The sequence below is a fragment of the Carassius gibelio genome, chromosome B19 (genome assembly GCF_023724105.1).
Source record: "Carassius gibelio isolate Cgi1373 ecotype wild population from Czech Republic chromosome B19, carGib1.2-hapl.c, whole genome shotgun sequence".
Lineage (NCBI taxonomy): Eukaryota > Metazoa > Chordata > Actinopteri > Cypriniformes > Cyprinidae > Carassius > Carassius gibelio.
The window spans coordinates 3,015,679-3,037,703 of record NC_068414.1 but is presented as its reverse complement, the minus strand read 5'-3'; the positions used below and the strand labels follow the sequence as shown (position 1 = coordinate 3,037,703).

At 45.0% G+C, this 22,025-nt stretch overlaps 1 protein-coding gene and 22 non-coding genes across 23 annotated transcripts; 21 read left to right on the top strand and 2 right to left on the bottom strand.

Moving 5' to 3' along the window:
- Positions 1-375: 375 nt before the first annotated feature.
- trnap-ugg (transfer RNA proline (anticodon UGG)) lies at positions 376-447 on the top strand. Its single transcript has one exon. It is a non-coding gene; the product is annotated as a tRNA-Pro (tRNA).
- Positions 448-544: 97 nt separating this feature from the next.
- Positions 545-618, top strand: trnai-aau (transfer RNA isoleucine (anticodon AAU)). Its single transcript has one exon. It is a non-coding gene; the product is annotated as a tRNA-Ile (tRNA).
- A 106-nt stretch (positions 619-724) lies between these two features.
- On the top strand, positions 725-797 carry trnaf-gaa (transfer RNA phenylalanine (anticodon GAA)). Its single transcript has one exon. It is a non-coding gene; the product is annotated as a tRNA-Phe (tRNA).
- A 135-nt stretch (positions 798-932) lies between these two features.
- On the top strand, positions 933-1,004 carry trnaq-uug (transfer RNA glutamine (anticodon UUG)). The gene has a single exon. It is a non-coding gene; the product is annotated as a tRNA-Gln (tRNA).
- An 852-nt stretch (positions 1,005-1,856) lies between these two features.
- On the bottom strand, positions 1,857-1,929 carry trnaa-agc (transfer RNA alanine (anticodon AGC)). The gene has a single exon. It is a non-coding gene; the product is annotated as a tRNA-Ala (tRNA).
- Positions 1,930-2,855: 926 nt separating this feature from the next.
- Positions 2,856-2,927, top strand: trnap-ugg (transfer RNA proline (anticodon UGG)). Its single transcript has one exon. It is a non-coding gene; the product is annotated as a tRNA-Pro (tRNA).
- A 97-nt stretch (positions 2,928-3,024) lies between these two features.
- On the top strand, positions 3,025-3,098 carry trnai-aau (transfer RNA isoleucine (anticodon AAU)). Its single transcript has one exon. It is a non-coding gene; the product is annotated as a tRNA-Ile (tRNA).
- A 106-nt stretch (positions 3,099-3,204) lies between these two features.
- trnaf-gaa (transfer RNA phenylalanine (anticodon GAA)) lies at positions 3,205-3,277 on the top strand. The gene has a single exon. It is a non-coding gene; the product is annotated as a tRNA-Phe (tRNA).
- Positions 3,278-3,412: 135 nt separating this feature from the next.
- trnaq-uug (transfer RNA glutamine (anticodon UUG)) lies at positions 3,413-3,484 on the top strand. The gene has a single exon. It is a non-coding gene; the product is annotated as a tRNA-Gln (tRNA).
- Positions 3,485-6,695: 3,211 nt separating this feature from the next.
- On the top strand, positions 6,696-6,767 carry trnap-ugg (transfer RNA proline (anticodon UGG)). Its single transcript has one exon. It is a non-coding gene; the product is annotated as a tRNA-Pro (tRNA).
- A 97-nt stretch (positions 6,768-6,864) lies between these two features.
- trnai-aau (transfer RNA isoleucine (anticodon AAU)) lies at positions 6,865-6,938 on the top strand. The gene has a single exon. It is a non-coding gene; the product is annotated as a tRNA-Ile (tRNA).
- A 106-nt stretch (positions 6,939-7,044) lies between these two features.
- trnaf-gaa (transfer RNA phenylalanine (anticodon GAA)) lies at positions 7,045-7,117 on the top strand. The gene has a single exon. It is a non-coding gene; the product is annotated as a tRNA-Phe (tRNA).
- A 135-nt stretch (positions 7,118-7,252) lies between these two features.
- On the top strand, positions 7,253-7,324 carry trnaq-uug (transfer RNA glutamine (anticodon UUG)). The gene has a single exon. It is a non-coding gene; the product is annotated as a tRNA-Gln (tRNA).
- A 1,866-nt stretch (positions 7,325-9,190) lies between these two features.
- trnap-ugg (transfer RNA proline (anticodon UGG)) lies at positions 9,191-9,262 on the top strand. Its single transcript has one exon. It is a non-coding gene; the product is annotated as a tRNA-Pro (tRNA).
- Positions 9,263-9,359: 97 nt separating this feature from the next.
- On the top strand, positions 9,360-9,433 carry trnai-aau (transfer RNA isoleucine (anticodon AAU)). Its single transcript has one exon. It is a non-coding gene; the product is annotated as a tRNA-Ile (tRNA).
- A 106-nt stretch (positions 9,434-9,539) lies between these two features.
- On the top strand, positions 9,540-9,612 carry trnaf-gaa (transfer RNA phenylalanine (anticodon GAA)). The gene has a single exon. It is a non-coding gene; the product is annotated as a tRNA-Phe (tRNA).
- Positions 9,613-9,747: 135 nt separating this feature from the next.
- Positions 9,748-9,819, top strand: trnaq-uug (transfer RNA glutamine (anticodon UUG)). Its single transcript has one exon. It is a non-coding gene; the product is annotated as a tRNA-Gln (tRNA).
- An 857-nt stretch (positions 9,820-10,676) lies between these two features.
- trnaa-agc (transfer RNA alanine (anticodon AGC)) lies at positions 10,677-10,749 on the bottom strand. The gene has a single exon. It is a non-coding gene; the product is annotated as a tRNA-Ala (tRNA).
- A 936-nt stretch (positions 10,750-11,685) lies between these two features.
- Positions 11,686-11,757, top strand: trnap-ugg (transfer RNA proline (anticodon UGG)). The gene has a single exon. It is a non-coding gene; the product is annotated as a tRNA-Pro (tRNA).
- Positions 11,758-11,898: 141 nt separating this feature from the next.
- Positions 11,899-11,970, top strand: trnaq-uug (transfer RNA glutamine (anticodon UUG)). The gene has a single exon. It is a non-coding gene; the product is annotated as a tRNA-Gln (tRNA).
- A 1,866-nt stretch (positions 11,971-13,836) lies between these two features.
- trnap-ugg (transfer RNA proline (anticodon UGG)) lies at positions 13,837-13,908 on the top strand. The gene has a single exon. It is a non-coding gene; the product is annotated as a tRNA-Pro (tRNA).
- Positions 13,909-14,005: 97 nt separating this feature from the next.
- On the top strand, positions 14,006-14,079 carry trnai-aau (transfer RNA isoleucine (anticodon AAU)). Its single transcript has one exon. It is a non-coding gene; the product is annotated as a tRNA-Ile (tRNA).
- A 1,258-nt stretch (positions 14,080-15,337) lies between these two features.
- Positions 15,338-21,681, top strand: LOC127979560 (uncharacterized). The gene is made up of 11 exons (XM_052585094.1): positions 15,338-15,765; positions 15,946-16,026; positions 16,148-16,258; positions 16,366-16,443; positions 16,566-16,760; positions 16,848-17,317; positions 17,428-17,755; positions 17,887-18,688; positions 18,812-19,021; positions 19,350-20,146; positions 20,256-21,681. Exons 1-11 carry the CDS (start codon positions 15,619-15,621, stop codon positions 21,381-21,383), a joined length of 4,347 nt encoding a protein of 1,448 aa, XP_052441054.1. The 5' UTR covers positions 15,338-15,618; the 3' UTR covers positions 21,384-21,681.
- Positions 21,682-22,025: the final 344 nt, after the last annotated feature.

Genomic DNA, 22,025 nt, shown 5'->3' with positions numbered 1-22,025 from the left:
TGAACTGAACGTACACATACGCTCTGAACTTGAATCACGGAGGGATGTCATGTGATGTCCACTTCTCAGGGCACTTACGTTTGAATCGAACAAATGTCTGAAGCTATACGAGAAACATACAAAATCTGAAGAGCAGGGGGCTCGAGGACTGGAATTGAGAACCGCTGGTCTAAGTGACATCTGACAGTTTCAGCTGTCCTCCCTAACATCCCTCTACATGTTAGATACAGCCACATTTTTAGGTCAGTTAAGAGGCCAACTTGCGTTCGTTAGCCTTTAACACTGTCTCGAGGTCTTTGATTGCTTCCACGTTAGTTCATGTTCCTTCTTTTATTGATGCTGCAGTAGCTCTTTTTTCTCAGCCCAGCACAGGAAGGCTCGTTGGTCTAGGGGTATGATTCTCGCTTTGGGTGCGAGAGGTCCCGGGTTCAAATCCCGGACGAGCCCTTGGTAGGGATAAAACGTGAAGCTTTGTTGTCTCATTGCGTTCACTAACATTGAGGCAGTTTTTTATTCAATCGGGTAGAGACAGATGGCTAAGGGAGGCCGGTTAGCTCAGATGGTTAGAGCGTGGTGCTAATAACGCCAAGGTCGCGGGTTCGATCCCCGTACTGGCCAGCTGTTTTTATTGTCTGGGGGCTCATCTCTGCTCTGCTCTTCTCCTGTGACAAAGAGTAGGGTGATCTCACTGAAATCCCTGCTTGCTAAGCAGGAGCTTGTTGTGGCCGAAATAGCTCAGTTGGGAGAGCGTTAGACTGAAGATCTAAAGGTCCCTGGTTCGATCCTGGGTTTTGGCAAAATCTCCCACTCTTTTCCGTTTTTTGAGGCGGGCCAGTGACCAAAAATCACTGGGTTCCAACTTCTCTGTATAACTGCTTCCCCACTGCCACGGAGCTATCTGTTTCCCAGTTGGCCACCAAACAAGCAGTTTCGGTTCCATGGTGTAATGGTCAGCACTCTGGGCTTTGAATCCAGCGATCTGAGTTCGAATCTCGGTGGAACCTGTGTGCTTTCTTGCCGCAGGAAAAGATAAAAACAGCACTAGGTTGGCACTGGTGACAGTCTTTGTGGCCCTGTGAGCAACGGCTGCTCCAGGTAAGGTTTCATGGTGTAATGGTTAGCACTCTGAATCCAGTGATCCGAGTTCAAATCGCGTTGGGACCACTTTTTGCAACCAATTTGCGCAGGACCATGTCTGAAATACTTTTTGGCAGCTTTGAGTCCAAAAAAATTAACTAACGTAGAGACTGTGGCAGCATTGCATCGATGCCCAGTCGGTCTCTTTAGGGCACTGGTTCTCAAACCTGTCCTGGAGGCACCCCTGCACAGTTTGATTGTCTGCCTTATTAGACACACCCAAATAAGGTCTTGCGGTCTCTATCAATGAGTTGATGATTTGAAACAGGTGTGATAGATGAGGGAAACATTCAAAATGTGTAGGGCAGGGGTGCCTCCAGGACAGGTTTGAAAACCACTGCTTTAGGGAACTGTGTGTAAAATGGCAATGTTTTGCAACCAATTTGCACAGGACCATGTCTGAAATACTTTTTGGCAGCTGTGAGCCCCAAAAAAAGCTAACGTGGGAGTGTCGCAGCATTGCGTCAGTGCTCAGTCGGTCTCTTTAGGGCAATGGTTTTCAAACCTTTCCTGGAGGGAACCCTGTCCTGAACATTTCGTATGTCTCCCTTATTAGACACACCCAAATCAGGTCTTGCAGTCTCTATTAATGAGCTGATGATTTGAAACTGGTGTGTTAGATGAGGGGAAATGCAAAATGTGCAGGGCAGGGATGCCTCCAGGACAGGATTGAAAACCACTGATTTAGGGATGTGTGAGTAAAAGGGCAGGAGCCAACTTGGAGAATGCGGGCATCGATCCCGCTACCTCTCGCATGCTAAGCGAGCGCTCTACCATTTGAGCTAATTCCCCTGGCCTTTCAAGAATGACGAGCATAGCTGCGAATGACCGGCTTGATGCAAAGAGGCCGTCCCTCCTCTGGGCTTGCACCTTTGCACTGGCCGCGATTGTGTTGTCGAATTAACAAAGAGATTTAGCTTTTGTGTTAAAGGACCTTCTCGGTCTTGTTACGCCAGTATGCATGTGCGGATTCTTGTATTATGCAGACCACCTTGCATCACTTGGGTCACGCAGACAACTTCTCACCTCTTTTTCTCACACTGACTTAAAGAATAAGGAAGCGCATCTCCATTCCAGTCCTCGCTCCCCAAAGGTCTGCATATTTTGCATGTCTCTCTTTGTTAGCACACCTGATTTGGATAATCAGCTCATTAGAAGTGAGCTCCTTGCGATTGACATGGTCCCTACACAGTGTTCATTGCTCCCCACTCCCTGAGCAGGGGAAGTCCGTCGAAGTTTACTTCACTTTGGAACATTGGTTCACGGATTTGCGCTGCGCAACGTCTTCACACATGGACAAGTGTGACATCATATACCTCTTTATACCTCTGTGTTAGTCACTTTGAACTGAACGTACACATACGCTCTGAACTTGAATCACGGAGGGATGTCATGTGATGTCCACTTCTCAGGGCACTTACGTTTGAATCGAACAAATGTCTGAAGCTATACGAGAAACATACAAAATCTGAAGAGCAGGGGGCTCGAGGACTGGAATTGAGAACCGCTGGTCTAAGTGACATCTGACAGTTTCAGCTGTCCTCCCTAACATCCCTCTACATGTTAGATACAGCCACATTTTTAGGTCAGTTAAGAGGCCAACTTGCGTTCGTTAGCCTTTAACACTGTCTCGAGGTCTTTGATTGCTTCCACGTTAGTTCATGTTCCTTCTTTTATTGATGCTGCAGTAGCTCTTTTTTCTCAGCCCAGCACAGGAAGGCTCGTTGGTCTAGGGGTATGATTCTCGCTTTGGGTGCGAGAGGTCCCGGGTTCAAATCCCGGACGAGCCCTTGGTAGGGATAAAACGTGAAGCTTTGTTGTCTCATTGCGTTCACTAACATTGAGGCAGTTTTTTATTCAATCGGGTAGAGACAGATGGCTAAGGGAGCCCGGTTAGCTCAGATGGTTAGAGCGTGGTGCTAATAACGCCAAGGTCGCGGGTTCGATCCCCGTACTGGCCAGCTGTTTTTATTGTCTGGGGGCTCATCTCTGCTCTGCTCTTCTCCTGTGACAAAGAGTAGGGTGATCTCACTGAAATCCCTGCTTGCTAAGCAGGAGCTTGTTGTGGCCGAAATAGCTCAGTTGGGAGAGCGTTAGACTGAAGATCTAAAGGTCCCTGGTTCGATCCCGGGTTTTGGCAAAATCTCCCACTCTTTTCCGTTTTTTGAGGCGGGCCAGTGACCAAAAATCACTGGGTTCCAACTTCTCTGTATAACTGCTTCCCCACTGCCACGGAGCTATCTGTTTCCCAGTTGGCCACCAAACAAGCAGTTTCGGTTCCATGGTGTAATGGTCAGCACTCTGGGCTTTGAATCCAGCGATCTGAGTTCGAATCTCGGTGGAACCTGTGTGCTTTCTTGCCGCAGGAAAAGATAAAAACAGCACTAGGTTGGCACTGGTGACAGTCTTTGTGGCCCTGTGAGCAACGGCTGCTCCAGGTAAGGTTTCATGGTGTAATGGTTAGCACTCTGAATCCAGTGATCCGAGTTCAAATCGCGGTGGGACCACTTTTTGCAACCAATTTGCGCAGGACCATGTCTGAAATACTTTTTGGCAGCTTTGAGTCCAAAAAAATTAACTAACGTAGAGACTGTGGCAGCATTGCATCGATGCCCAGTCGGTCTCTTTAGGGCACTGGTTCTCAAACCTGTCCTGGAGGCACCCCTGCCCTGCACAGTTTGATTGTCTGCCTTATTAGACACACCCAAATAAGGTCTTGCGGTCTCTATCAATGAGTTGATGATTTGAAACAGGTGTGATAGATGAGGGAAACATTCAAAATGTGTAGGGCAGGGGTGCCTCCAGGACAGGTTTGAAAACCACTGCTTTAGGGAACTGTGTGTAAAATGGCAATGTTTTGCAACCAATTTGCACAGGACCATGTCTGAAATACTTTTTGGCAGCTGTGAGCCCCAAAAAAAGCTAACGTGGGAGTGTCGCAGCATTGCGTCAGTGCTCAGTCGGTCTCTTTAGGGCAATGGTTTTCAAACCTTTCCTGGAGGCAACCCTGTCCTGAACATTTCGTATGTCTCCCTTATTAGACACACCCAAATCAGGTCTTGCAGTCTCTATTAACCCTTTAGGCGCCAGAGGTTTTTTCCTAAAACGTTCGATTTTGACATCTTAATTTCAAAAGGCTATATCTTAAAATTTATAAAAGATAGAGACTTTCTGTAAATTATAAAAATATTAAGGATGACCCAATGTTTATGTAGGGATTTTATTTTCCCATCTAATTTGCATATTATGACGTCATATGGGGTGGTCATCTTGAATTATAGAATTTTCATGAAAAGTCACATGTTTAAATGATAAAATGCATCACTTCTTTCCCCCAAAAAATGTCCCTCACCTTCTGTGTGCTATATTGCACAATACTGAATGCTCAGGTAAATAGTAAGTAGTAAACAAACTGTGTAAATCATTACTAATAAATGGTAGAAACAAACCGAATGTATGTAGCGGTTGGGATTTTCAATTTTCTACATGCAGCAGGCACTCTGATTCCATGTATGGGGTACATATATATTATTCATATGACACACAAACACAAGTAGACAAGACCTGTTTAGTTCAAAAGCTATGCCCCGTGTCACATCGCCTCTGCTTCTGCTATGAGCAGCGCAACCAGATCTGCCTCGCGCACGCGCAGAGAGTGCACATATCGGACTACTGTCAATGTCATTGCTACTCTCCACCTTGCCTCCTAACTGTCCTATGAATACTTCGACCTCGTCTAACATACCCAGTGGCATTAGAAAAAGTCTCCACTACAATACTGTGTCCGCGATTGCGGAGAGGTGCAGTCAGAAGACAAATATACATGTCTAGCGCGGTAAAAATCTCCCGCCTCGTCCCCGCAACAATAACACGCTTGCTTATTTCGCGATGAACACTCCGACCCCGGCAAACATTGTTCACACCTCTGACATTTGGCAAAGGACCATTTATTTACATTGGGCAAAGGATTCACCGTCTGTGCTTGGTGGCTATACTTTCACTTTCAGTATCACCGTCATCTTCTGAATGCAGATTCCCTTCAGAATCAGTGTCCGCGAATATAAGTCCCAACACCTCATTGGGGCTTTATTGAAGCTTTATTTATGCCATTAGATAATAATAATAATGATAATAATAATAATCTAATGCCAATACTCGCTGACGTTGACAATATTGGTCAGATAAAATGGCTCACTCTCACACAAGCTCCGCTTTTATTCGCACTGATTCAATGCGCTCTAGCTCGAAGATTTTGTATAGGACCATGACGTTTTTTTCAGCCAGAGATGAAGTATTACATGTCTGCTATCTGGTGCAGGGGAGGTTGCATGAAATTTGACACCCTATTTGACAAAATCGGCCGTTTTATTCAGTGCCGCATCTTGTCGAGTAAACTCGACCGTGGCGCCAAGAGGGTTAATGAGCTGATGATTTGAAACTGGTGTGTTAGATGAGGGGAAATGCAAAATGTGCAGGGCAGGGATTCCTCCAGGACAGGATTGAAAACCACTGATTTAGGGATGTGTGAGTAAAAGGGCAGGAGCCAACTTGGAGAATGCGGGCATCGATCCCGCTACCTCTCGCATGCTAAGCGAGCGCTCTACCATTTGAGCGAATTCCCCTGGCCTTTCAAGAATGACGAGCATAGCTGCGAATGACCGGCTTGATGCAAAGAGGCCGTCCCTCCTCTGGGCTTGCACCTTTGCACTGGCCACGATTGTGTTGTCGAATTAACAAAGAGATTTAGCTTTTGTGTTAAAGGACCTTCTCGGTCTTGTTACGCCAGTATGCATGTGCGGATTCTTGTATTATGCAGACCACCTTGCATCACTTGGGTCACGCAGACAACTTCTCACCTCTTTTTCTCACACTGACTTAAAGAATAAGGAAGCGCATCTCCATTCCAGTCCTCGCTCCCCAAAGGTCTGCATATTTTGCATGTCTCTCTTTGTTAGCACACCTGATTTGGATAATCAGCTCATTAGAAGTGAGCTCCTTGCGATTGACATGGTCCCTACTCAGTGTTCATTGCTCCCCACTCCCTGAGCAGGGGAAATCCGTCGAAGTTTACTTCACTTTGGAACATTGGTTCACGGATTTGCGCTGCGCAACGTCTTCACACATGGACAAGTGTGACATCATATACCTCTGTATACCTCTGTACACCTCTGTGTTAGTCACTTTGAACTGAACGTACACATACGCTCTGAACTTGAATCACGGAGGGATGTCATGTGATGTCCACTTCTCAGGGCACTTACGTTTGAATGGAACAAATGTCTGAAGCTATACGAGAAACATACAAAATCTGAAGAGCAGGGGGCTCGAGGACTGGAATTGAGAACCGCTGGTCTAAGTGACATCTGACAGTTTCAGCTGTCCTCCCTAACATCCCTCTACATGTTAGATACAGCCACATTTTTAGGTCAGTTAAGAGGCCAACTTGCGTTCGTTAGCCTTTAACACTGTCTCGAGGTCTTTGATTGCTTCCACGTTAGTTCATGTTCCTTCTTTTATTGATGCTGCAGTAGCTCTTTTTTCTGAGCCCAGCACAGGAAGGCTCGTTGGTCTAGGGGTATGATTCTCGCTTTGGGTGCGAGAGGTCCCGGGTTCAAATCCCGGACGAGCCCTTGGTAGGGATAAAACGTGAAGCTTTGTTGTCTCATTGCGTTCACTAACATTGAGGCAGTTTTTTATTCAATCGGGTAGAGACAGATGGCTAAGGGAGGCCGGTTAGCTCAGATGGTTAGAGCGTGGTGCTAATAACGCCAAGGTCGTGGGTTCGATCCCCGTACTGGCCAGCTGTTTTTATTGTCTGGGGGCTCATCTCTGCTCTGCTCTTCTCCTGTGACAAAGAGTAGGGTGATCTCACTGAAATCCCTGCTTGCTAAGCAGGAGCTTGTTGTGGCCGAAATAGCTCAGTTGGGAGAGCGTTAGACTGAAAATCTAAAGGTCCCTGGTTCGATCCCGGGTTTTGGCAAAATCTCCCACTCTTTTCCGTTTTTTGAGGCGGGCCAGTGACCAAAAATCACTGGGTTCCAACTTCTCTGTATAACTGCTTCCCCACTGCCACGGAGCTATCTGTTTCCCAGTTGGCCACCAAACAAGCAGTTTCGGTTCCATGGTGTAATGGTCAGCACTCTGGGCTTTGAATCCAGCGATCTGAGTTCGAATCTCGGTGGAACCTGTGTGCTTTCTTGCCGCAGGAAAAGATAAAAACAGCACTAGGTTGGCACTGGTGACAGTCTTTGTGGCCCTGTGAGCAACGGCTGCTCCAGGTAAGGTTTCATGGTGTAATGGTTAGCACTCTGAATCCAGTGATCCGAGTTCAAATCGCTGTGGGACCACTTTTTGCAACCAATTTGCGCAGGACCATGTCTGAAATACTTTTTGGCAGCTTTGAGTCCAAAAAAATTAACTAACGTAGAGACTGTGGCAGCATTTCATCGATGCCCAGTCGGTCTCTTTAGGGCACTGGTTCTCAAACCTGTCCTGGAGGCACCCCTGCCCTGCACAGTTTGATTGTCTGCCTTATTAGACACACCCAAATAAGGTCTTGCGGTCTCTATCAATGAGTTGATGATTTGAAACAGGTGTGATAGATGAGGGAAACATTCAAAATGTGTAGGGCAGGGGTGCCTCCAGGACAGGTTTGAAAACCACTGCTTTAGGGAACTGTGTGTAAAATGGCAATGTTTTGCAACCAATTTGCACAGGACCATGTCTGAAATACTTTTTGGCAGCTGTGAGCCCCAAAAAAAGCTAACGTGGGAGTGTCGCAGCATTGCGTCAGTGCTCAGTCGGTCTCTTTAGGGCAATGGTTTTCAAACCTTTCCTGGAGGCAACCCTGTCCTGAACATTTCGTATGTCTCCCTTATTAGACACACCCAAATCAGGTCTTGCAGTCTCTATTAATGAGCTGATGATTTGAAACTGGTGTGTTAGATGAGGGGAAATGCAAAATGTGCAGGGCAGGGATTCCTCCAGGACAGGATTGAAAACCACTGATTTAGGGATGTGTGAGTAAAAGGGCAGGAGCCAACTTGGAGAATGCGGGCATCGATCCCGCTACCTCTCGCATGCTAAGCGAGCGCTCTACCATTTGAGCGAATTCCCCTGGCCTTTCAAGAATGACGAGCATAGCTGCGAATGACCGGCTTGATGCAAAGAGGCCGTCCCTCCTCTGGGCTTGCACCTTTGCACTGGCCACGATTGTGTTGTCGAATTAACAAAGAGATTTAGCTTTTGTGTTAAAGGACCTTCTCGGTCTTGTTACGCCAGTATGCATGTGCGGATTCTTGTATTATGCAGACCACCTTGCATCACTTGGGTCACGCAGACAACTTCTCACCTCTTTTTCTCACACTGACTTAAAGAATAAGGAAGCGCATCTCCATTCCAGTCCTCGCTCCCCAAAGGTCTGCATATTTTGCATGTCTCTCTTTGTTAGCACACCTGATTTGGATAATCAGCTCATTAGAAGTGAGCTCCTTGCGATTGACATGGTCCCTACTCAGTGTTCATTGCTCCCCACTCCCTGAGCAGGGGAAATCCGTCGAAGTTTACTTCACTTTGGAACATTGGTTCACGGATTTGCGCTGCGCAACGTCTTCACACATGGACAAGTGTGACATCATATACCTCTGTATACCTCTGTACACCTCTGTGTTAGTCACTTTGAACTGAACGTACACATACGCTCTGAACTTGAATCACGGAGGGATGTCATGTGATGTCCACTTCTCAGGGCACTTACGTTTGAATGGAACAAATGTCTGAAGCTATACGAGAAACATACAAAATCTGAAGAGCAGGGGGCTCGAGGACTGGAATTGAGAACCGCTGGTCTAAGTGACATCTGACAGTTTCAGCTGTCCTCCCTAACATCCCTCTACATGTTAGATACAGCCACATTTTTAGGTCAGTTAAGAGGCCAACTTGCGTTCGTTAGCCTTTAACACTGTCTCGAGGTCTTTGATTGCTTCCACGTTAGTTCATGTTCCTTCTTTTATTGATGCTGCAGTAGCTCTTTTTTCTGAGCCCAGCACAGGAAGGCTCGTTGGTCTAGGGGTATGATTCTCGCTTTGGGTGCGAGAGGTCCCGGGTTCAAATCCCGGACGAGCCCTTGGTAGGGATAAAACGTGAAGCTTTGTTGTCTCATTGCGTTCACTAACATTGAGGCAGTTTTTTATTCAATCGGGTAGAGACAGATGGCTAAGGGAGGCCGGTTAGCTCAGATGGTTAGAGCGTGGTGCTAATAACGCCAAGGTCGTGGGTTCGATCCCCGTACTGGCCAGCTGTTTTTATTGTCTGGGGGCTCATCTCTGCTCTGCTCTTCTCCTGTGACAAAGAGTAGGGTGATCTCACTGAAATCCCTGCTTGCTAAGCAGGAGCTTGTTGTGGCCGAAATAGCTCAGTTGGGAGAGCGTTAGACTGAAAATCTAAAGGTCCCTGGTTCGATCCCGGGTTTTGGCAAAATCTCCCACTCTTTTCCGTTTTTTGAGGCGGGCCAGTGACCAAAAATCACTGGGTTCCAACTTCTCTGTATAACTGCTTCCCCACTGCCACGGAGCTATCTGTTTCCCAGTTGGCCACCAAACAAGCAGTTTCGGTTCCATGGTGTAATGGTCAGCACTCTGGGCTTTGAATCCAGCGATCTGAGTTCGAATCTCGGTGGAACCTGTGTGCTTTCTTGCCGCAGGAAAAGATAAAAACAGCACTAGGTTGGCACTGGTGACAGTCTTTGTGGCCCTGTGAGCAACGGCTGCTCCAGGTAAGGTTTCATGGTGTAATGGTTAGCACTCTGAATCCAGTGATCCGAGTTCAAATCGCTGTGGGACCACTTTTTGCAACCAATTTGCGCAGGACCATGTCTGAAATACTTTTTGGCAGCTTTGAGTCCAAAAAAATTAACTAACGTAGAGACTGTGGCAGCATTTCATCGATGCCCAGTCGGTCTCTTTAGGGCACTGGTTCTCAAACCTGTCCTGGAGGCACCCCTGCCCTGCACAGTTTGATTGTCTGCCTTATTAGACACACCCAAATAAGGTCTTGCGGTCTCTATCAATGAGTTGATGATTTGAAACAGGTGTGATAGATGAGGGAAACATTCAAAATGTGTAGGGCAGGGGTGCCTCCAGGACAGGTTTGAAAACCACTGCTTTAGGGAACTGTGTGTAAAATGGCAATGTTTTGCAACCAATTTGCACAGGACCATGTCTGAAATACTTTTTGGCAGCTGTGAGCCCCAAAAAAAGCTAACGTGGGAGTGTCGCAGCATTGCGTCAGTGCTCAGTCGGTCTCTTTAGGGCAATGGTTTTCAAACCTTTCCTGGAGGCAACCCTGTCCTGAACATTTCGTATGTCTCCCTTATTAGACACACCCAAATCAGGTCTTGCAGTCTCTATTAATGAGCTGATGATTTGATACTGGTGTGTTAGATGAGGGGAAATGCAAAATGTGCAGGGCAGGGATGCCTCCAGGACAGGATTGAAAACCACTGATTTAGGGATGTGTGAGTAAAAGGGCAGGAGCCAACTTGGAGAATGCGGGCATCGATCCCGCTACCTCTCGCATGCTAAGCGAGCGCTCTACCATTTGAGCTAATTCCCCTGGCCTTTCAAGAATGACGAGCATAGCTGCGAATGACCGGCTTGATGCAAAGAGGCCGTCCCTCCTCTGGGCTTGCACCTTTGCACTGGCCGCGATTGTGTTGTCGAATTAACAAAGAGATTTAGCTTTTGCGTTAAAGGACCTTCTCGGTCTTGTTACGCCAGTATGCATGTGCGGATTCTTGTATTATGCAGACCACCTTGCATCACTTGGGTCACGCAGACAACTTCTCACCTCTTTTTCTCACACTGACTTAAAGAATAAGGAAGCGCATCTCCATTCCAGTCCTCGCTCCCCAAAGGTCTGCATATTTTGCATGTCTCTCTTTGTTAGCACACCTGATTTGGATAATCAGCTCATTAGAAGTGAGCTCCTTGCGATTGACATGGTCCCTACTCAGTGTTCATTGCTCCCCACTCCCTGAGCAGGGGAAATCCGTCGAAGTTTACTTCACTTTGGAACATTGGTTCACGGATTTGCGCTGCGCAACATCTTCACACATGGACAAGTGTGACATCATATACCTCTGTATACCTCTGTACACCTCTGTGTTAGTCACTTTGAACTGAACGTACACATACGCTCTGAACTTGAATCACGGAGGGATGTCATGTGATGTCCACTTCTCAGGGCACTTACGTTTGAATGGAACAAATGTCTGAAGCTATACGAGAAACATACAAAATCTGAAGAGCAGGGGGCTCGAGGACTGGAATTGAGAACCGCTGGTCTAAGTGACATCTGACAGTTTCAGCTGTCCTCCCTAACATCCCTCTACATGTTAGATACAGCCACATTTTTAGGTCAGTTAAGAGGCCAACTTGCGTTCGTTAGCCTTTAACACTGTCTCGAGGTCTTTGATTGCTTCCACGTTAGTTCATGTTCCTTCTTTTATTGATGCTGCAGTAGCTCTTTTTTCTGAGCCCAGCACAGGAAGGCTCGTTGGTCTAGGGGTATGATTCTCGCTTTGGGTGCGAGAGGTCCTGGGTTCAAATCCCGGACGAGCCCTTGGCAAAATCTCTCACTCTTTTCCGTTTTTTGAGGCGGGCCAGTGACCAAAAATCACTGGGTTCCAACTTCTCTGTATAACTGCTTCCCCACTGCCACGGAGCTATCTGTTTCCCAGTTGGCCACCAAACAAGCAGTTTCGGTTCCATGGTGTAATGGTCAGCACTCTGGGCTTTGAATCCAGTGATCTGAGTTCGAATCTCGGTGGAACCTGTGTGCTTTCTTGCCGCAGGAAAAGATAAAAACAGCACTAGGTTGGCACTGGTGACAGTCTTTGTGGCCCTGTGAGCAACGGCTGCTCCAGGTAAGGTTTCATGGTGTAATGGTTAGCACTCAGAATCCAGTGATCAGAGTTCAAATCGCGGTGGGACCACTTTTTGCAACCAATTTGCGCAGGACCATGTCTGAAATACTTTTTGGCAGCTTTGAGTCCAAAAAAATTAACTAACGTAGAGACTGTGGCAGCATTGCATCGATGCCCAGTCGGTCTCTTTAGGGCACTGGTTCTCAAACCTGTCCTGGAGGCACCCCTGCCCTGCACAGTTTGATTGTCTGCCTTATTAGACACACCCAAATAAGGTCTTGCGGTCTCTATCAATGAGTTGATGATTTGAAACAGGTGTGATAGATGAGGGAAACATTCAAAATGTGTAGGGCAGGGGTGCCTCCAGGACAGGTTTGAAAACCACTGCTTTAGGGAACTGTGTGTAAAATGGCAATGTTTTGCAACCAATTTGCACAGGACCATGTCTGAAATACTTTTTGGCAGCTGTGAGCCCCAAAAAAAGCTAACGTGGGAGTGTCGCAGCATTGCGTCAGTGCTCAGTCGGTCTCTTTAGGGCAATGGTTTTCAAACCTTTCCTGGAGGCAACCCTGTCCTGAACATTTCGTATGTCTCCCTTATTAGACACACCCAAATCAGGTCTTGCAGTCTCTATTAATGAGCTGATGATTTGAAACTGGTGTGTTAGATGAGGGGAAATGCAAAATGTGCAGGGCAGGGATGCCTCCAGGACAGGATTGAAAACCACTGATTTAGGGATGTGTGAGTAAAAGGGCAGGAGCCAACTTGGAGAATGCGGGCATCGATCCCGCTACCTCTCGCATGCTAAGCGAGCGCTCTACTATTTGAGCTAATTCCCCTGGCCTTTCAAGAATGACGAGCATAGCTGCGAATGACCGGCTTGATGCAAAGAGGCCGTCCCTCCTCTGGGCTTGCACCTTTGCACTGGCCGCGATTGTGTTGTCGAATTAACAAAGAGATTTAGCTTTTGTGTTAAAGGACCTTCTCGGTCTTGTTACGCCAGTATGCATGTGCGGATTCTTGTATTATGCAGACCACCTTGCATCACTCGGGTCACGCAGACAACTTCTCACCTCTTTTTCTCACACTGACTTAAAGAATAAGGAAGCGCATCTCCATTCCAGTCCTCGCTTCCCAAAGGTCTGCATATTTTGCATGTCTCTCTTTGTTAGCACACCTGATTTGGATAATCAGCTCATTAGAAGTGAGCTCCTTGCGATTGACATGGTCCCTACACAGTGTTCATTGCTCCCCACTCCCTGAGCAGGGGAAATCCGTCGAAGTTTACTTCACTTTGGAACATTGGTTCACGGATTTGCGCTGCGCAACGTCTTCACACATGGACAAGTGTGACATCATATACCTCTGTATACCTCTGTACACCTCTGTGTTAGTCACTTTGAACTGAACGTACACATACGCTCTGAACTTGAATCACGGAGGGATGTCATGTGATGTCCACTTCTCAGGGCACTTACGTTTGAATGGAACAAATGTCTGAAGCTATACGAGAAACATACAAAATCTGAAGAGCAGGGGGCTCGAGGACTGGAATTGAGAACCGCTGGTCTAAGTGACATCTGACAGTTTCAGCTGTCCTCCCTAACATCCCTCTACATGTTAGATACAGCCACATTTTTAGGTCAGTTAAGAGGCCAACTTGCGTTCGTTAGCCTTTAACACTGTCTCGAGGTCTTTGATTGCTTCCACGTTAGTTCATGTTCCTTCTTTTTTTGATGCTGCAGTAGCTCTTTTTTCTCAGCCCAGCACAGGAAGGCTCGTTGGTCTAGGGGTATGATTCTCGCTTTGGGTGCGAGAGGTCCCGGGTTCAAATCCCGGACGAGCCCTTGGTCGGGATAAAACGTGAAGCTTTGTTGTCTCATTGCGTTCACTAACATTGAGGCAGTTTTTTATTCAATCGGGTAGAGGCAGATGGCTAAGGGAGGCCGGTTAGCTCAGATGGTTAGAGCGTGGTGCTAATAACGCCAAGGTCGCGGGTTCGATCCCCGTACTGGCCAGCTGTTTTTATTGTCTGGGGGCTCATCTCTGCTCTGCTCTTCTCCTGTGACAAAGAGTAGGGTGATCTCACTGAAATCCCTGCTTGCTAAGCAGGAGCTTGTTGTGGCCGAAATGGCGGTACCTGACAACCACAAGTCTGTAAAATTAATCCAATAGTATGCCGACTTCTATCTTTTAAAAACCAATCACGTTATGACCTCTATCTTTTGAAAACCAATCACGTTACGACCTCTATCTTTTGAAAACCAATCACGTTACGACTTCTATCTTTTAAAAACCAATCACGTTACGACTTCTATCTTTTATAAATCAATCACGTTGCGATCTCTATTTTTCCGCGTCCAATGAAATGGCAAGGTCTATTTCTCATACACCAATCACGCACGTCCTCGCCAATTGCATGTAATCTCCGCTCAGGTAACGTTAAATTATTTACATTCCGCTCATGTATGTTATTTATATCTTGATATGAATGAAATGGTTTAGGATTTTTGTTCTTTAGGAATAGCAAGATTGGCCATGTAAATTAGCCTATGATTACCGCTTGATACTACGTAACGTCAACTGTCACTGATGTGTAAATACTATTACGACCGGAGCTAACGTAACTGTAAATATGTCGAATTTAACCGATTAACAAGTTTTCTCAATGAAAAAAAAAATGCTTTTTATTTAATTGTAATAAGGTTCTACAGCTTTTTCCAAATGCGGCATTTGAACACACAAAATAAATTTGGAAAATGTTAATGTTTTGTTTAACTTTTACACGTATGTTATATGTTTGTACATATGTTATGACCAGTCAAAAGAAGTGAATGGATAAGTTTATACATTCAGGTTCATGCCCTTATCACATGGACACAGTTGAAAGACCACAATATGTTTAATCTGAGTATTTGTTTTAGTCAAATTAATCCATAATGCTATATATTTATTTATTTATTTATTTATACTCATAAACGTGTTGTATGAGCCTAGGTCATTGAGACATACAGCCATAATAGAAAGATCTATCACAACTTGTTAAGACTCTATGTAATTGTTCTTATACTTTTATTCTTGTTATAATCTTATTATATGTATTTTTTTATATTTGTACAAACATACACACATACATACAAACATATATATATATATATATATATATATATATATATATATATATATATATATATATATATATATATATATATATATATATATATATATATATATATATATATATATATATATATAAATGTTATATAATTGTTTTGACATTATATATATGACTGAATTGTGCAATTGAAATGTTTCCTCTTGGCATGAATATAGCCCCTGCTGCTGACATGGCATTAAATAATAAATAAATAAATCACAACATGTTATATGTAAGATAATATGTGTATTATAATGAACTTATAATCTGCTATAATATGGCGGTCGTTCTGGACCAGGAACACAACTAGCTATCATGAAATGAACACAACAGGAGGGTAAATGCTACAGGCTACAATGGCAGTTAGTGTAACGTGTTATGTAGTGTTTCAGGCAACGACATGGCTTCAGCTAAGTCTCACAAAGGCATGAGTAATGCTGAATGGCTTGCGCGTCTGGAGAGTTTTGCCCAAACAGGAGTTTGGCCATCTACACAGGGGAATAGACCTTCTCCCCGACAAAAAAGATGGCATGAGATGTATCAGAAGGTAAGTTATGCAGCTAGATTCATGGGCAAACTAACAAACTTTTTTGACAATACATTGTGGTATTTTTATTTATGTGTATGGTTAAGTAATTACATGTAAATACAATGTTATATTGATATAATTATGATGACTTATTGCTGTTTTGAGATCCAGTGTCAGAGGTATAATTCATGTTCACAGATAGAAAAGTGCCCTCTGCAAATGAGGGGACAGACCACTCTTCTGAAGGAAGCTCAGACATGTATTTGTGGCTTTCACAAGGTAACTTCAATTAGCCTGGTTCAAGTTGCATAAATAGATAGATGTGTTTGCAACATCAATGTGTCTTTATATCTAAAATCACATTAGGAAGACTGTTTTGTACTTTATGCATGTGTCACAGGTTCATCCACCAGTCACAGGGGAAGCATCACAGAGCACCCCGGCCCAAAGCACACCCTCTGTCAGCGATGTGTCATGTCCTGCAAAGAGACCTAAACTGACATTGTCAATGGTAAGCAGACCACACTATTGCATGCATCACTGCAGATACTGAAACATCTCAACCTTTAACTATAGTGTTAGGGTTTTGTTATCACTAACCATGACAAATCTTTTTAGTTTGAAAAGTCAAGGTTTGGAGGCTCACATGTGGCAGCAGCAAAACCTAATTTGAGCACCCAGAGGAAAACCTCTCAGGTTAATATTAAAAGACATCAAGACTTTTATAATGTCATCATGACTTTATCACTATGTAATTTTAATGTATTAAAAACATGGCAATCCCCTTAATAAATTATTCATAATGTTTGACTCCACAGATGTTAGAGCACTCCAGTTCAGCTACAGTTTCATGTCCACCCTCTGATCCTCATCCTCCTCCATCCCCCAAACCTCATCAGCCCGTCATCCAGTCCTCCTCTTCCTTCTTCCTTCCTCCACCTCAGAGTTCACAACGCATCAAAAAAACAGCAACGCCATCAACTGTTTCTGAGAATACTGTTGTGAGGAGCCCAGTAAGATCTCATTCAAAATATATACATGTCTTCATCATTTAATGCTCTCTTAGCTTTTATTTAAACCAGTGTTTTTTATAATATCAGCAGGTCTCATCTCAGCCAGAAGATCTCCCCCTTCTGTGGCCACAGACAATGCCACAGCAAGACCAGAAGTGGGTGTCAGAAGCACTTTTTAGGGTTGGTGCAAAGGGAAAGCTGGAGCTGCGTGAAAACCTACAGTTGTGGTATCACCCCCCACCACCAGCCCTGTTGTACCACCAAGCTCCAACACCTGATAGGTTTTTTTCACAGCGTCTCTTGCTCTGGATGCCATATAAGCTGTGGAAGGTGCGGCTCCAGTGTACTAACCCTGCCTGTGCCAGGCAACAGCTGTGTGGTGGTGGACTGCACAGGAGGGTACGACAGGTGTTAGACATTGACAGATACTACAACCTGGTGACAGAGACCCTGATCTGCACCAGGTGTAGAACCAGCTATCTGTCCTGGAGTCAAGCTGTGCTGCAGCAGTTGGACCTGGCCCATCGATCTGAATTCAGGGTCATCCTCACACGCAAGTAATTATTTTGCAGTCATTTTCACTTATGTGCTACCCTTTCTGATAAATATTTCCTACAATAATTAGATACCTTATAATAAGATACTTAAATGAATGCTTTTTTCCAAGGTATGCCTGTGACATTCGGGTTCTTCGCTTGCTGCGTGAGAGGGGCATGGGGAATGGCCCAGTGAGGATCATCGGCCAGCTGAGAGAGAACCACAGTGAGGAGTGGTTGAAACGTGCGCTTCGGTACACATCAGAGTGTGTGGCCTTTTTTGATAATCGTGGCCTGCATCCGCTGCACTTCCAGGAGCCACCACCACTTGCTTCAGTACCCAGCTACAAATGGCTCCTCACTGTATATAGTCAGGACATTCTCAACAGGCTCGATCACATAAAGGCCAGCATAACATCCACGTATGGATCAATCTTAAAAATGGATTCAACTAAGAAGGTCAGATAAGCTGCTTAATTGACTGTACCCTTATCTATAATGTATTGTTAGACCAAGAGAGCTTTATTTTTTTCAGTGTAACTGATTTGGATGCATGTTGTATTATTTGCTATGCTTATTGTTTCTTTCAGATCACCAAGAAGTTGAGCGGGCCTGCGAAAGGCACAGCACAGTGGCTTACCTCAGTGGGCAATGAGATAGGTCAGGTGCTGATGAGTGTCCTGACTGCGAATGAAGGGGCTGGGTTAGACCTCATGGCTGCAGGGCTCATGGAGCGATACCGGAGTGCTGGTGTTGATCCTCCCACTATCATTTATGTGGACTGTGATTGTTGCAAGAAAGTGGGAGAGACTAAATTGAAGAGGCGGTTCAGCGGCTGGCCAGATGTCATCGTCCGCCTAGACATTTGGCATTTTATGCGACGTCTGGCAGTAGGGTGCACCACTGACGCCCACCAGTTGTACCCTACTTTTATGGCAAGGCTGTCATCCTGTATTTTTGAGTGGGATGCAGGGGATCTCACTCTGCTGAGACAGGCCAAAAGGGAGCAACTCATCCAACAGGGCTGGCCTACTCTGTCGGAGGCAGAACTGGACCATCATTTAACTAAAGCTGAGCTGCTCCAGCACTGCAGGAGGAGAACACGGGGAGAAGAAACCACTTTCCGCCTCCTTGATATGCTCATCAGAGAGCTCATGGGTGGCAAGGGGAATGATGCTCTTGGTGTTCCTCTACTTGACAGTGTGAGAATGCAGCACATCTGGAATGTCCAGAGGCAGCACATCACCTGTATCCAAGACCCTCCAAATGTGCCGCTCTATACTGAAACTGGAACTACAAGCAAGGGTGGGGTGGTTCTAAAAACTTATCGTTGTGCCAGAGGCTCCACATCCCTGGAATCATTTCACTGCCACCTAAACAGATTTATTCCAGGTTTGTCATGTCAGAATATACCACATTTTGCCACTAATTCCTGTTTATCAAGATATTTGCAGATTAAATTTTATGTTTTGCATTTTCTCAAAGCAATATTTGGCTTTCTATTTCTTTTTCTAGGGAACAGCGCAAACAGCCTGAACTTCCAGATTTATCTCCTGGAAGGTTTATTACGCTGGAATCAGGACCGGGCTGAAGCTGCTGTTGCAGATGGAGGTTCAACTCTGCGCTCTTACACAGGGGAGCTGTTTTACTCTGTCAATGAGAACTACAATAAGTTGTATGGCAGGAAATTGGTCCCTAGCTTCACTCCACCTGCAGTATACACAGGTAAAAATATTTTGATAAATGCAGCTCATGATGTAGCATGTTTTTGGTAAAATTACAAGTGCTTTTGGACAATAATAATGTAATTTTGACATATCAGAGAAAAATTATACTACCAGAATATTTATACATTATTCTGTGTTCTAGGTTTCAGGGCAGAAAATAAAATACATAGTAGAATATAGAGTAATCCTGTCTTTTTATGATACCCTCTGAATTAGATATATATTGTTCATACAGAAGTGGACAACAAAATATTTACTGCATTTCTAAATAAACCTTTCTGCATAATTTCCATTAAAAATGTTTCCTGTTACAAATATTTCCTCAGGGGAGCTCATTGGAGTACAGTACTTGTTGAGGCAGAATAGTCAGCCCCTGGAGGACATGTGCCCTACCTCTGATAGGACCTCTCAATTGCTGGAGGAGATAGATGTGGAGGAGCAAGTGGAAAAGGATGAGGGTTTCATTGATTTCTTTGGAGAGGAAGCCACAGTGGCAAATCTTGTGGCATCAGATGACTTAGTCCTTTCAGGTCCACCAGTTCTACCAGCTGCACCAGTTCCCAGTGTCCAGGCTCCTACAGCTGCACCACTGCCCAGTGTCAAAATTCCACCACTGCCCATTGTCCAGACTCCACCACTGCCCAGTGTCCAGACTCCACCATTGCCCAGTGTCCAGACTCCACCACTGCCCAGTGTCCAGACTCCACCATTGCCCAGTGTCCAGACTCCACCATTGCCCAGTGTCCAAACTACACCACTGCCCAGTGTCCAGACTCCACCACTGCCCAGTGTCCAGGCTCCACCACTGCTCAGAGTCCGGGCTCCTTCAACTGCACCAGTGCCCAGTGTAGCTGCATCACTGCTCAGTGTCCAGGCTCCACCATTGTTCAGAGTCCGGGCTCCTTCAGCTGCACCAGTGCCCAGTGTCCAGGCTCCACCACTGCTCAGAGTCCGGGCTCCTTCAGCTGCACCAGTGCCCAGTGTAGCTGCACCACTGCCCAGTGTCCAGACTCCACCACTGCCCAGTGTCCAGGCTCCACCACTGCTCAGAGTCCGGGCTCCTTCAGCTGCACCAGTACCCAGTGTCCAGGATCCTTTAGATACACCAGTGCCCTCAGCAATGGTAAAATTTCCTTTTCTATACGAATTGTCACTCATTTAGTTATCTGCCATTAAGCAGTAAACTTACTTAACAGCATGTAAATACCTAACCAACAGTTATATATTTCCAGGCTGTTGACGAACACTGCATTCCTGGAATGGACCGGGTGGATGCGTTGGCAGAGTGTCTGGTGGAGCTGCGCACACAGACAAGCCTCACACTTACCAACCAACAAGTTGCGACCATTGTGGGTCTGTGGCAGAACCTGGACAAATTTGATAAAGACAGGGTGGTGTATGCTGCTCGTCATCAAGACAGGCTACTTACAGGACGTTTTAGGTCCCCAAAAAAGAAAGCTGTCTTCACTCCTGGTGTCGACAGCACAAAAAGGTGTGTTTTGGGTTCTAGCGGCTCTCCAGCACAGTGGCCTAATTGCTGTCGCCTTGTTGAAATGATTTTCATAAGGTTATGTAACATCCACCGAAGCCCCAAGAAACAGCGGACAGAATGTCTGTCTAGATGGGATCTCATTCTTCGTGATTACAGAAAAATTCGGCAGCTAATCCTGAGCAATGGAACGGTGATGAGTGACACAACCCTTCAGCTAGTTGAGGTAAATCAGAGGACCCTTACGACATGGCACAATAACCGTTTAAAGGGTCAGGAGGTCTCCTTGCTGTTGCAAGGGCTGGACCTTCCAGAGGCACGTCCAGTGGCTTTGGATGTTTTGCCTCCAGCACGAGTACAGCCTGTTGTGCCTCCACAATATAGCCACCAGTTGCATACCTACCAGATGCCACCAGACACAGCTGGACAGGCAAAGACAAAGTTTAGAAAGATTGCGCCCTCAGCTACCTGTACATCTGCCACAGCAACTTCAATCTGGCCATCAGCCGTACACCCTCAGCATTCAGCCACGTCCAGCCAGCTAAGGACAATTTGTCCCAGGCCGACAGCACCACACCCATTGGTTCCTGACACACCCACTGCCCCTGTTGTGTCTCAGATGTTTCTGGTGCCCTGCCCAGCCCCATTTTCCACCATTAACCCTGGAGCAATTTCCTCTGAGCCACCTGCAAATGACACAGCCACTCCAACCAAACGATCGTACAATCGCACTGTAAAAGCAAATTCGTGCAGAAAGTGTGGCCAATTTCGTACTCAAGAAACTGGCCATAGCCAGTACAAAGGCAAAATATATTGCCCTAATAAAGAAACAATTACGAAGGAGCAGTGGTTACAGATTATGAGAAGATAACTCATTTATTTATGTGTGATACATTCATTTTGTTCTCTTGGTTGGATCTGTTCTGTTTTTTATCTTCCAGCCATATTTAATGTTAAAGAGTTATACTGTGCACTTTTTTTTATCTTGTATTATTATTATTATTATTATTATTATTATTATTATAAACATGTGGGTATGTATGTGAATACACTATAATACATATGGAAATATATATACATATTAAATAAAGTTAAACTATTATTATTATTATTATAGAAAGGTTTATGTGTAGAGGAAGCAGTATAAAGTAAAATACCAAAATGTGTAGATTTTGATGTATATATTTATATATTTTTTTGTACTTATTTTATATAGCGTGTGAACTTAAAATTCTTAATTTTATATTGAATTTAGTACTTTTCCTACATTTTTTTAAATATGTATATAGTTAATAAATATATTTCTCTTTGACTGGTGTGTTGTATTTATTTGTTTTATTGAATGTAATGACATTCAGTTTACAGTTAAATTCAGTGTCACGTGTAGCTTTGCAGTAAGTAATATGATACAATAAAGTGTGAATGCCGTAATAAGGAGGTTATTTTGTCCCTACTGCCACAGGAAATGATTGCCTTAATAAATGCACTTTGACTAATGATAATGATAATGAGA